The 13,007-nt window shown below is 51.8% G+C and overlaps 1 protein-coding gene across 1 annotated transcript in view; it reads left to right on the top strand.

The window, feature by feature from the left end:
• Positions 1-2,546, top strand: part of LOC105297649 (olfactory guanylyl cyclase GC-D-like) — a 34,709-nt gene extending 32,163 nt beyond the window's left edge. Inside the window, exon 19 of the mRNA XM_011368433.2 lies at positions 2,276-2,546. Coding sequence (XP_011366735.1) covers positions 2,276-2,384 — 109 coding nt within the window. The 3' untranslated portion in view covers positions 2,385-2,546. The remainder of the gene's footprint in view (positions 1-2,275) is intronic.
• Positions 2,547-13,007: the final 10,461 nt, after the last annotated feature.

Consider the following 13,007-nt stretch of genomic DNA (forward strand, 5'->3'; position numbering starts at 1 on the left):
GCAGATCGTTCCTCCCTGGGATGTCCTATCCAGATGCTGACACACCCCTTGTAGGCCTTGGGCCCCCACCACCCCTCTGAGCTCCAGGACCATGCAGCTCACACTGCCCTCTCAGCGATTCTCTTTGGAGACCTCACGGCATCTCAGACCCCCTTGGTCCACCTGGCAGCCGGGCCCTCCTCCAGAATTCTTACTCAGAAAGCTGGACGCTGTCTGGGAATCCTCAGCAATCCTGCAGCTCTGCCTCCATCACACCCCCCGTCTGCGGGCTTCTCTACCTCCACACCTCTCTCCTGGCCACTGCAGGGGCTCCTGGCCCTTTTTCTTCATCCACTGAGTCCCTCCATTCATCTCCACTAGCAGCCAAAGTAATCTTTTAAAGAAAACACAAACATAATCAATATGAAACTTTCCTATTTAACCATGTGGGGCTTCCTACATCTCTGAGGCTCAAACCCAAACTCTTTCATGCTACCTCTTAAGGCCCGGCTCTCTCTGGCCCCTCAGCTTCATCCCTCCTGCCACCTTCTGCCACCAAGCCACCTACTCAGGGCTTTCTCATCATTCTTTAAAATACACTGAGCCTCTTCCCACCGCAGAGCCTTTGCTCTCATCGTCCCCTGAACCTGGAACACCCGGATCTGGTCCCTTCTTATACTGCAGGTCTTAGCCTCCTTCATGTGACAGCTCTGATCACACACTCTAAATGGAGCTCTGCGGTCATCCTGTACCCCATCTCCCAGCATTGTGTCCCCTCAGCACTTGCCGCTCCCTGGTATTTCCTATTGACACGTTTATAGAACTTTCCCCTGCCAGCAGCACAAGCTGGAGATTCCGGCCAGCATGTGCCTGCACATTCCCCAGTGCCCAGTGCCCAGGGAGGGTGAGTTCTTGAGCTCCTGCCCCTCCCCAGTGGGGCCCTGGCCATGCAGGCCCTGGGCAGCCCAGCTCCCAGCCCTTCCTGACCCATCCCGTCCTGGGAGTGGAAATTGGCAGGCCTGGCAGCCATTTGTCATCCCGAGCTCTCTCAGCTGATGACTTTCCCACTCTCGAACAGAAATTTTAGAATGTGCCAGAAACGTTTTCATCTTCTTGGCTCAAGGAGGGAGGAGGGCGGAGATCAGCCCCAGTGAGCTTCACCTGACTTAGGAGCCTCCCAAACCTCCAGGCAGGCAAGGGAGAATTCCACACTCATCTAGGCCCACGGGCTCAGATCCGCATGTGGGCGCACAGGGGACCATGCACATGTGCACATGGGCACACATACAAGTGCACGCGCACACACGTGCATACACACTACACCCATCGTAGGCATCAGGCACATACACATATAGAAACATCACCACATGCCCCTCTGCCTGCCTGGAGATGAGATCACAGACAGACCAACAGACACACAGACACACAGAATCTCTACAGGAAGGGCTAGGATGCCAGTTGCATGGGAACTTGTCTTAGAGTTGTGTTTACAAGGCAGTTACCAAATTTTACTTGAACTGCATGCTATAGCTTGATTTTTTTTTTAATTCAAATTTTCTAAAGATGCTTTGATCTTCACTTTCTGTATTTGCCATACGTGCAGAAGTTATTCATCTTTATATATGGGGATGTTTGGGGAGACTGGTGGAGATCAGGGGAAGGGGGCAAAAGCCCCTCCATGTCTTGGTGTAGCGACGACGCAAGCAGCAGTGCTCACAGAAGTGCTTCCTGTCATGTGTCACAGAGACACTGCACAGAGTGGCCCCTTCTCTCCCCTCTGCTTCTGCCAACAGCCTCAAAAGTATCCCCTGCCAGGTTGCTGTGAGGTCCTGGCTGTCTCTAGGAGCCTTGCTCCCTGTTCTGTGCAAAAGGGATAACTCCATTCAACCCTCCTCCAGACACGTGTGGGAAGCAAATGAGAAATGAGTGTGTGCAGGATGGGGGTCCAGTGTCCCTTCCCCGGATTTGCATAATACCCAGAGAGTTACATAGCCCCTTAACCCTTGGCCTTATGGCCTCCCAAGGTCACATCCTAAGCAAGGAATAGAGCTGGGTCTAGCTTCCCTTCTCCTGAGAGGCCTCTGGACTTGAGGCTGCACATGTACCTCTCTGAGCATTGGTCTCTTAAATTTCAAAGTGGGAAGACCACTGGTCTGCCCATGGCAGGGTTAGTGCAGGGATCAGGAAAAGCCAGGGAAGTAAAAGGGGCTCCTTATGAGCAGCTGTGGGCTCTAAACGCCCACCATTGTTATTCTGGGTGGGGTTTTATTATTCTTGTTTTTCCTTTTTTCCCTAGGGACCCCTGGCAGGACCTCATAAACCAAGAAATCAGGGCAGCCTTTGCTGAAGTCCACCAGTGCTCAGCTGGGCCTTCGAGCTCAGAGAAGGCCATGGCTGGGCCCTGAGGTGAGGGACAGAGTAGGGTAGGGGCCAGCAGCAGCCCAGTGACTCTTGTGTTTGGACACCTGCAACTCCTCTCCCCACTTCACACCCCTCGAAAAATTCTCTTGCTGAACTCCCTGGCAGCCACCAGGTGCTCATTAATGAGTGCCCTGGAGTGATATTAATTGATATGTTCCAGTGTGAATCCTATGGGTAAACTTGCCTCTTGACACGAAAACATTAAAAATAGAAATATTCCCTTCAGTTCTCTCAGCGCTTTGTTCTTGACAAATAGTTTTTTACTTTGGGAGCTCGTTATTGTAGAACACTATCCCCATCATACAGCCAAGGCGCCCAGGCGCAGAGGGAGGAGGTCATTTGCCCCAGGTGGCACGAGCAGAAGCAAGATGGAGACCAGGAACTGGAGCCAGACAGATCAGGCCTCCAGACTCAGCCAGGCCACCTACTCACATGACATCTTTTCTCAGAGCCTCTGTTTTGTCATCTCTAAAGTGGGCCTTGAGAGGACCCACACAAGGCTTCTTCCTAACACAGGTCTTGGCCTACAACCAATGCTCAAAAAATGCTGCCTCCTTCCCTGCCTCTCCTCTCCAAGCCAGCCTAAGCCTTTGGCCATCTGTGAGCACTGTGCTGGGAGCACAGACCTTGGGCTCCCAGAATCTCTAGGCGGAGGAGGGGGTGTGTGAAAATTCCTTGGTTCTTAGGAAAATGAGACTTCTGTCTTACAGAAAAAAAACCCAAACCCACAACCAATTCATTAAACTGGCTTCTGACATCAAAGAGTGTTCACCAAAACCCCCGGGCAGACCAGGCACATGTGGAATTCATTTCCCTGACAGAGGGGAGAGGGCTGGGGGCCAGGGGCAGGTTAAGCCCTAAACAAACTCGTCCTTCTTCAAAAGACCCCTTGGGAGTTGTTGGGAAAATGTTCTGCCAGGCTGTGTTCACAGAGGCCAGGCCGAGTGTGTGTGTGTGTGCGTGTGTGTGTGCGCACACACACATGTGTGTGTGCGGTGGTGGGGAGATGTGAAAAGGATATGGGCGATGTGTGTTTGGAGCCACGAGCTGCTGTGTGGTAGAAAATGCTGAAATTGGCTTTGGGAGATGCCACTGCCTGTCCTGACCTGTACGACTTTGGGCCTAACCTTTTTATGCCTCAGTTTCCTCAAATGCGAAACGAGGCTAGTCACCCTTACCTCCCATGTTGTTGTGAGAATTAACCAGACCCCTCTCGTGAGTCTGGCCCCTAGTGAGACTGCAGGAGTCTTGAGGAGGGAGGATATGCATGGGCTCGTCTGCGGGACCTGCTCATGGCTGTGGGTGTTATTGTGTCTGTGCGTGTAGTTCAGCCATGGGGTGGAAAACAGAAGCAGGGTCCTGGTTCCTCCAGTGACCACTGTGCAGTCCCCCTTAGGTCTGTGGATTTTCTCTTGGGGCCTCAGTCTCTTCCTCTGTAAAAGGAGCATCTGGTCTAGGTGACCGTGGGGTCCCTCTGGGTGTCAGGATCCATGAGCAGCACACTGTGGGTAAGTGGAAACTCAGCCTAGTGAGCAGACACAAGGAGACCAGAATTTAAACCAGAACCCAGCTGTCCTACCAGGAGCCAGTCAATGAGCCTCCCTAAGCCCTCAGCTCCTCACTGCACAACAGGATCCGGGCTCCCTTTCCTGCCTGAGTTATGGGCTGCTGTTAGGTCCAGAGAGCAACGACCGTGAAACACGCTCTCAGCCGAGGAGTGTGCTGCAGTCAGGACTTAGGGGGCATTTAGGGTGTGTGATAGACCTGCTTTGTGCATGTTACGTGGCTATCAGAGCTCAAAGAGCCCCGAGCGGCAAGTGACAGAGCACCTGTGCGTGCGCACATGTGTGCTTGTCTATGAATGTCTGCGTGCGTGTTGTCCCTTCATGTATGTGTGCATTCATGTGTCTATGTGAGCTGTGTGTGTACACATTTGTGTATATGTGGGCCTTGGTGTGTCTGCATGTAGGCCGCTTTAGCTGTGTCCAAGTGTGTCTGTCTGGCACCGCAGTCTGGGAGCAGTGGCAGATCTTATATTGGTATCTGTGCCCGCAATGTGGGTCCACATGTGTGGCATGTCAAGTGCATGCCTTGTACACGTGAGAGTTGTATGTTAGGTATGTCTTGGTCCTGCCATGGATCTCCTTACTCTGGAGCCCTCCAGAATGATAGTATCGGGGGACAGCCCCGGCCTTCTGCCCACCCTCTGAGGATTTTGGCAGCTCTGTTCTCAGATGTCCCCTGCTCAGAATCCCCTTTCCCCAGCCTAGGGCAGAACCCCAGTAGGGGCAGGTCTCCAGGAGGGAACTCTGACTCCAAAGCAGACACCTTGCATGTGAATAGACCCATCTGGGTCCTCACCTCTTCTCCACCTTCCCTCATCATTGGGGAGAAGGATACCAAGGAAGGCCAGTGCCCTCCTGGTTTCTGTGTTGTGCTCCTGCCAGAGGTTGGGCTAGTTTCCTCTGTGCCAGGAGGCTCTGGGCTTGTTTATTCCTTATTTCCCTCCTGCCTGCTGGGGGCCAGGCCCCATGCCTGGAGCTTCCACTCATATTAACTCAGCCATAACCACTCTCTGAGACAGGAGTTGTTAGCCTACTTTCTAGATGAGAAAATGGAGACTCAGAGGGGTGAAGTGACTTGTCCATGCCAGCCTCTGTCTATTTCCAAATCTGAGATAGTGCTATAACAGCCCAGAGATGGCAATAGTCCCTGGAAGGCTCCCAGAGAGGAGGGCCTCAGGGGGCACAGGTAAGGACAGGTGAGTCTGAGGAGGCTCTCCGAGCTGGCCTTCCTCTCACGAAGAGCCAGTCTAGCATTTGCATGGGGCTTCCGGGCACATGACCAGGTGGAACCCCAGAGATAGGGGCCCCACATCATGACTTTCATGATGAGTCAGTGCCAGCTGGTCCCTATGAAGTCCCCCTATCTTCCCCTGCCAGTCTAAGATCACCCTCCTGTCCTCTGGGGTTGGTTTCCAGCAATAGGACATCTCTAGGGGATAGGGTTTCACTATGGTAGATGGGGCCATGGGACTCCAGAAGGTCCTCGCAAGACTAGGTGATCTGGAATTGTTTGATTCATGATCAAACAATTGTTTGATTCATGATCAAACAATAGGCAGGCACAATTTGGGATGGACTCCTTAGAAGTCTAAATACTTTAACCTGGCGTTCAAAGCCCCACACACGTTGCCCTCACCTCATCTGCCCCCTACACACCCAGCTCTCTGACCGTGACAGACTGCTTACCTTTCCCCAGCCCCTCACGAGGCTACGCCTTGCTCTTGCTGTTTTCTTTACCTGGATGACCTTATCCCTTTTTCAACATTGGTGAACTCTTTCAAAGGCCACCTGAGAAGCCATCTCCTCGTGAAACCCTTTCCCAAACTGCCCTGTATGCAATTAGTAGTAGCCATGCTTGACCCTCCCCTGATGGCAGCAATCTTATCTAGTTCATTCCTTTATTCCAATGCCAGGGAAGAGGTATGCACTGGGAGCGTGAATGAGTGAGAGAATGAATAAGCTAATGAATTAGTTAGACCAAAGGCTCCTAATGAACAATCTCCGCTCCTGAGGTCTCCTGCTTAGTTTTTCCTCTGGGATTGCTTAGTCTGATGCTTAATTGGGATCCTGCACACCAAGTATGTCAGCCTATGGCTCCCCTGGCTGCTCTTTCTCTCCTCACCATCACCCCTCCTACTGCTATGGACACTCTCGCTTCCAACCCCTGCCCCAGCCTGGGTGCTCTTCCCCAGCCCTTCTGCTTCCCACCCCTTCTGGCTAACTACTCTTCACCATTCGTGCCTCTGCTCCTTTGCCGCTTCCTCCAGGGAGACTTCCTTGAAATCCTCCCTTCCATCTTTCTGACTTCTTGGGGAGGGGCACCTCCTCTGGCCCCTCAGCCCTTGGCCACCCTGTCTAGCCCTGTCCTGCAGACTGGGAGCTTCCTGAGCACAGGGCGCGGTCTAAGCCCTTTTTCTGTGACTTCGGTACAAGAAGAAATATAACAGGGCAGGGGAGAAGGAAAAGGCCGCTGCGGTGGCGGGTGATCTTAATTTTAAGAAAATTTACCCGCATGAACATATGAAAATCCAGATTTGCTCAAAGACTGTTAGAGCTGAGTCTATACTCTTACAAGGAGAAGTGAAGTAACGTAGAGCAGGAGGGAAGGGCCGCGTACGGACTGAGCGTGTTGTGTGTACATTGTCTCAGGGAGCTGCCCTTGCAGCCCTCGGAAGTGAATGTTACCATCCCCATTGCTGCTGAGATTGCCTGGGCTGTAGGACACCAAAGCCCCCATTCTTTCCTGGGGGCCAGCCACTGCTGCCTCTAGTTCTGGCTCAGCCCCTGGGCTCCCCTGCACAACTCACTCCTGCTCCGGGATTTCCATGAGTCCTTGAGGCACTTCAGAAATCCACTAGAGGGCAGGCAAGCTGTTCCAGAGAGAACCAGGAGCCCCTCCCGCAACCTGAGATTCCTAGCCCCTCCCCAGCCTGCAGACTCCCAGGGTTTGAGTGCTCATCAGCCCCGGGAGTAGGAAGGTGCTCCACAAAGGATTTTTGCTTGGGGAATCTCCCTGACAACTGAAGGACAATGAAAAGACAGTAGATCTCAGTGTCCTGTACCCATCCTATAGGCCTGGTCCAAGTCTGCATGTGTCAGAGGGTTGTGCAGTCTCCAGCCATTTGCATTTCCTATTATATAATACATAGGTGACACTCAATCCTATCCAGGGCTTTCCTGGGTGCTGGCTTACACGGTCTAACACATCCTTTCCTGGGAGGCAGGTGTAGTGGTCCTCATGCAGACAGACAAATGAGGTTCTTGCTGGCAGTTCTCTTTCATTGCTGACTTAGATCTTCCTTTTGAGCTCTAGGTCCAGTGTCCAGCTGCCTGCTGGTCACTTCCCCAATGAGCCACAGATCACCCTGACTGTGTGTTGCCTTGTTCTGGCCAGAACCAGGGGTGATCACAATCTTCCCTGTCCTTTCCATGACCCTCTCCCCCACCCCTATGATCAATCCCGTGTCCATCCCACCCACCACAATGATCTCTGCCTTTGTCATCAGTGACAGCACCGGCCTCCATCCACCTCTTCTGTCTCCATTCCCCACTGGCCTGTGCTGTCCCCAGTTTACCTGCGGTACAGACCTTGCCATGTCGCTTTCCTACTTAGCATACTCCCTACTGCTGATGGCCGGGGCCCTTCGCCATGGAGTTCTGGCCAGTGGACCCTTCTCACTGTCTCTCCTGATGCCCAGCCCTTTACCACCCCCGTGCCTAGCTCTGTCTTGCCCTCTCAAATTTCTCAGATCCCCAATGTCAACCTAAAGGATTTTTACTATAAAAGTATTCCTATTAGTAGTTATAGATCCTCCCTCCACCTCCACCCAAGACCTGGAACCAGTGGCCTGGAGACTATGTAACTTTCTCCTGTTCCCATTGTCTGGGAGCAGCTTGAGGAACACCACAATACCTGCTTGGCTCATTTCCATAATTGACATGACGTATATGGCCTGCGGGAAGCTAGGCCGTGGGAGCAGTCTTTATTCCCCTATTTGTCTACTTGGAGCCCCACTTAGCACTTTAATATAGCCCTGAAACCAGATCCAACTTCCTAGTGTATCAATGAGAAGTGGAGATTTCCTGGAAACCAAGGAACAGAATATATCATCACACATCGTACAGCCAAGCTTCATGAACCCCTCCGAACCTCTAACTTCTCCCTCCCAGTGCCCTCCCCAGCAGTGCCCCTCTTCCATGTCTTCTTCTCACCACTCCCTTGTCTCCAAACTCCCTGTTGTCCCAAGCCAATCAGCACCCAGTCTCAGCGTTCGCCTTCATTGGTAGTTAGCCAAGAGCAACTACAAGATCTATTAAAGCCCAAGAGCCTTTTAAAGGGCAAATTCAGGCCTTCCCAGACACTGGGCAGGATATCTTCAAGGCTCCCTCTGCAGGCAGCCTATGGGTTGGGGGTGGTCTTTATGTCTCCGAAACAAGGGAATTGATATGAATGGAATATCTGCGCTTTAATCCTCACTACAATCATGCAAGGTAACATCATTCTCCCCTTATTTTTAATGAAGCTACTCAGACTCAGTCCAAGGTCACTCAGTCCAAGGCAGAACTGGACCTTGACTCCAAAGCCCCCATTACACACACCACCCTGGCTGCCTTGTCAGTTATAGCCACACACAACATGGAAAAACGTGATGCAGACTCAGAACAGCCTCAATCAGCAGCCACAGGGTGGGACCAGCCAAAGGAAATGGGGTGAGTTCTGGGGTGAGGTCCAGAGAGCAGGCAGGTGAGACCGGGGCCGAGTGAAGCCAAGGTCAACAGCCAGGTGTCCGGATGGCGGATGGAGGAGCTGAATGGGGCAGACATCAGAGTGTGCTGTAGACAGAGGTCAAGGTCAGAACTTGCAGTGAAAGTGGGGCAGTGGGAGAGTGAAAAAGCAGGGAAGCCAAATAACTCTGGCCATCCGGCAGACTTAAAGAGCTGATTCGGGCCTTCCAAGCACTGGGTAAGCTGTCTTTAGGGCTATCACTGCAGGTAGCCTGTGGGGAGGGTAATTCTCTCATGCCTGTGCAATCTCCCTTCTTTATGGGAGCCCTATAAACTAGTTCCTATGGTCCTCACCGCTGGCAATTTCAGATGGAGAGGGAGACAGACTAAGAGTGAGAGAGGAAAGGGAGTTTAACAAAGATAACTGAGCATAGTTGGGAGAGAGCAGGAAGGAGAGAGGAGATGCAAGAGGATGTATGTGGTACGTGATATGGAATCTGAACCCCTCGAGTAGTGAAAGAGACAGGGAAATGGGAAATGAGACATGTGCTTGGACCCCCAGGGCCATCAAAGGGTTTTAAGCAAGAGAGTGACCTAGTCAAATCTATGTTTTGGAGAGACTCCATCTGGCCGCCATGTGGAGGATGAATGGCTCAATGGATGAAGAGGAAAGGGAGACCCCGGGGCAGGAGGAAGCTCCCTGGGGGAGGGGGAGGAGAGAAAGAAACCAAGGCTGAAGGGAGAGGGAAACCCAGGAGCTTCCACATTAAAGGTCAGGTGGAGGAAGAGGAGGAGGAAAAGGAGGGGCCAGTCCATGGATGCTGGACAAAGGATGCTGGAGTCACGAGCAATGTGAGATCACAGCCTAGCTTCCACAGGTGTGCACACATGCGCACGTGTGTCCATGCATGGCACGCTGATCTGTGCACTGTGTCTGGTATGTGTACTAGGTTTGGGAGCCTGGGCATTTTAAGCCTTCACTGTATATGTGGGATATGACATATATTTGTGGGCAATGTGTATGGTGTGTTGACTGTGGTATTTGTGTGGGAAATATATATAGATATATACACACACATACATATATAATATATAGCTATATATATGTATATATGTATGTATGTATGTGTATATGTGTGTGTGTGTGTGTATGTGTGTGTGTGTGTGTGTGTCCATGTTGATGGGAGAGCCTGCAGGGAGAGGAGTGTGTATATATATACCGTGTGTACATCACGTATGCTCAATGTGCATGCTTGTGATGTGTGCTGCATACGTGCTGTATACATAAGAGCTGAATTCGTGAGGGTGTGTGCATCCGTGTGTGGTGACTCTTGAGGGTGTCTCTGTGAAACGTAGGAAACGCTTGTGAATAGCATGTGTGCCTGAGTGAAATTTTTGTGTAAGTTTGATGCATGCTTGTTGTTTTCATGAGTTGTGGCCCTGTGCGGCCTGTGCTATCTTTGAGGGTATATATGAACAGTGTGTGCATGTAACGGTGTGTGCTGTGTGTGTTGGGGGAAGAGTGCTTTTGCAGTTGCACTGTGTCCGTGTAGAGGTATGTCATGGGGGAAGTGTGACAGCATGACATAGTGGAGAGGAGCAGAGTTCCAGCCTCTAGTTTGCCCTCTCCTGGCTGTGTGCCCTGAGCTAGTTCCTGTGTCCCTCAAGCCTCAGATTACCTCCAAAGACCAATCATTGATGTATTCTAGGAAGGTCCTATAGTCAGGAGGAAGAAGACAAAGTGAGTAGGACAAGAAGGAGTTACAGTGGCCCGTGCTAAAGAGGACAGTCCCAGTGAGAGCAGGGTGTGCCCAGGCCTCCACCCCCTCACCTGTCCTCTGGAGGAGTCCCATATGTCACCCTGCAGAATGAGAATGCTGCCCACTCTCGATGCCCCTGAAAGGCAGTCATAGCTACGTTTCAGACAGGCCCCCTCCCCACATCCCTCAATCACAGCCAAGGGAAGTTCACAAACCACTTCATTTTGTCCCTGAACCAAATCAGCATGAAGAAGATAGAGCTGCTGCCAAAAATATGTAAACAATCACCTAGCCAGGAATCACAAGCCACGCCATCGATTGGGTGAGTACCATGGGTGGGTGGGCACTTGACACAAGAAGCTCACTCTTCAAACAGCCCTAGTTGTCCATCATTGCTCCACTCTACAGCGCCAGAATGGGTTCAGAGAGGTGAAGTCACCCAGCAGTGGGCAGCATAGTGAGGATGGGAACCCACATGGGTCCTTCTCTGAAACCCGGGCTGCTTGTCTCCCTCAGCTATGCCCTCCTCAGGCCCCTCCTCACTCCACTCAGGAGGGAGGAAAACACAACTCTACACATGGGGGTATCATGGTAAATTTAAAGAGTTTTAGATTATTTTCTCTTTGGTTAATTAATGCTCCACCAAGTGACAATACAATAGAGTAAAAAGTAGACAGGCACTGGAGTTCCAATGGCTATACAGCTTGAGTTACTTAACCTATCTGGAGTTCCTCATATGTCATCTGTAAAATGGATATATAACAACAACAACAACAACAACAATAACATTTACCCTGTTATAGGATTACATGGGTTAGCACATGAAAACAGCATTAGGAAGCTCCTGGGCCAGGCCATCCCCTTCCCAACTTGGAAGTACACAGTGGCCTTACACTGACTGACCTCAGAATTTCACTCATGGTGAGAAAGAGTCATAATCCTGTTGACCAGAACCTTTACATTTCATCCTTTCGTTTCTGTAACTCAGTGGGCAGGGGCTGTTGTTGGGGCCACTTCATAGAGGGGTAAAGGCTGCGCTGGAAGAGCCTCAGCACAGAGCCCGCTGCCCCACGCCCTCGCAGCCCCAGAGCTTCTCAAAGAGTGGCCTGTGGACTAGCAGCATCAGCACCACTGGGAGTTTGCTCCACATTCAGACCTACTGAACCAAACTCTGGGGGTGGGGCCCGGCAATTTGTTTTAACAAGCCCTTGGGGATTCTGATACTCTTCAAAGTTTGAGAGGACATGGGCTAGAACCCCAAAGAGCCTGCTGTGTGAACAGGGAGTACCTCATGTGAGGCAAGTGAGAGAAAATAGGGTGGGGGGAGGGGAACCACACTCTCAGCCCTCTTGAGACCTCAGGCTTCTTTCTCACGTGCTCTGGGCCTAGAGTCAGCTGTCCTTGGAGTGGAAGTAGAGGAGGCAAGGATTCTCTGAGACTTCGAGAGGTGGCCATTATCTGTGGGGATCACCTGGGTGCACATGAGCCTAATTCCGGAAGCTCTGCCAGGCCCCTGGGCTTTGACCGCCCAGAGGAAGATGGGAGACCACAGACTGCTGGGAGCCCAGCACAGCAAAAATCTCAAAGTTGGGAAGGGTTGGGAAGCTGAGAAGGGACATCCAGGGAACCTCCGGAGGCAGGGTATGCCGTATAAGGGCCACAGCCCTTCTCACAAGAGCTGAGCCCTGCCTGAGGAGCCTGGGACCCACCTCTGCCCTGGGGCCACTGAGCCAGCAGTGCTAGGGTCCCTACTAGTCATTTTCTCCCATCTCTCCATCTGTCAACAGTTCCCTTCATTCAACCACAGAGTCACAGACTTTCACATGAGGAAGACAGGATCAATAATCATATTGACCCAGTCCCTACTCCATTTGGGTTTTCACAGTGTCATGATCTCAACACCCCCTTGACATGGCAGAATGACTGCCCCAATTTTACAGATGAGAAGCTAAGACTGCCAGGAACAATTACCCCCGGATCATCAAGAAAAGGGTAGATCGGTTTTACTCGTCAAATGGTTAAAAGAGAGGAAAAAGTCGTGTGGCTCAAAGGGACAAACCCTCAGGTTCCCAGCAGCCAAGTGCTGCAGAGAGCTGTGGTTTCATGGTCCACGACGCAGCATAGTCAAACTGTGGAAACGCTTCTGATCCTGCCCTGCCTGCTTCGCCCAGTCTCAAATTTTCTCACCTAACATCCCCCCTCTCCCTCGGGGCCTCTAGGAGCCTCCAGACTCCTCAGCCCCAGGCTCAGAGCCTAAAGCCTCTGAGGTGGTGGCCGAGGGGTACAAGGGGCCTCACCTGCTCCCCCTGCACTGGTGGTTCCAAGTGCCACAGTTGGGGGTGGGGGGAGGAGTGTTACTCGTGCCCCCGGTGAAAACAGAAAACCAGACAAGCCAGTTTCTGGCCACGCAAGAGGGCCTCTGGAGTCTGAGGACTTGGATGGGAATGGCTGTTGTGCCATAACTTTTCTTGTCTGTCGACTGTGGACAAGTCACAGAATCATTTCAAGCCTCGGTCCCTCTTCTGCAAAAGTGGGGCAATGATAGTTCCCTTGTCAT

Source organism: Pteropus vampyrus, unplaced genomic scaffold (assembly GCF_000151845.1).
Source record: "Pteropus vampyrus isolate Shadow unplaced genomic scaffold, Pvam_2.0 Scaffold141, whole genome shotgun sequence".
Classification (NCBI taxonomy): Eukaryota; Metazoa; Chordata; class Mammalia; order Chiroptera; family Pteropodidae; genus Pteropus; species Pteropus vampyrus.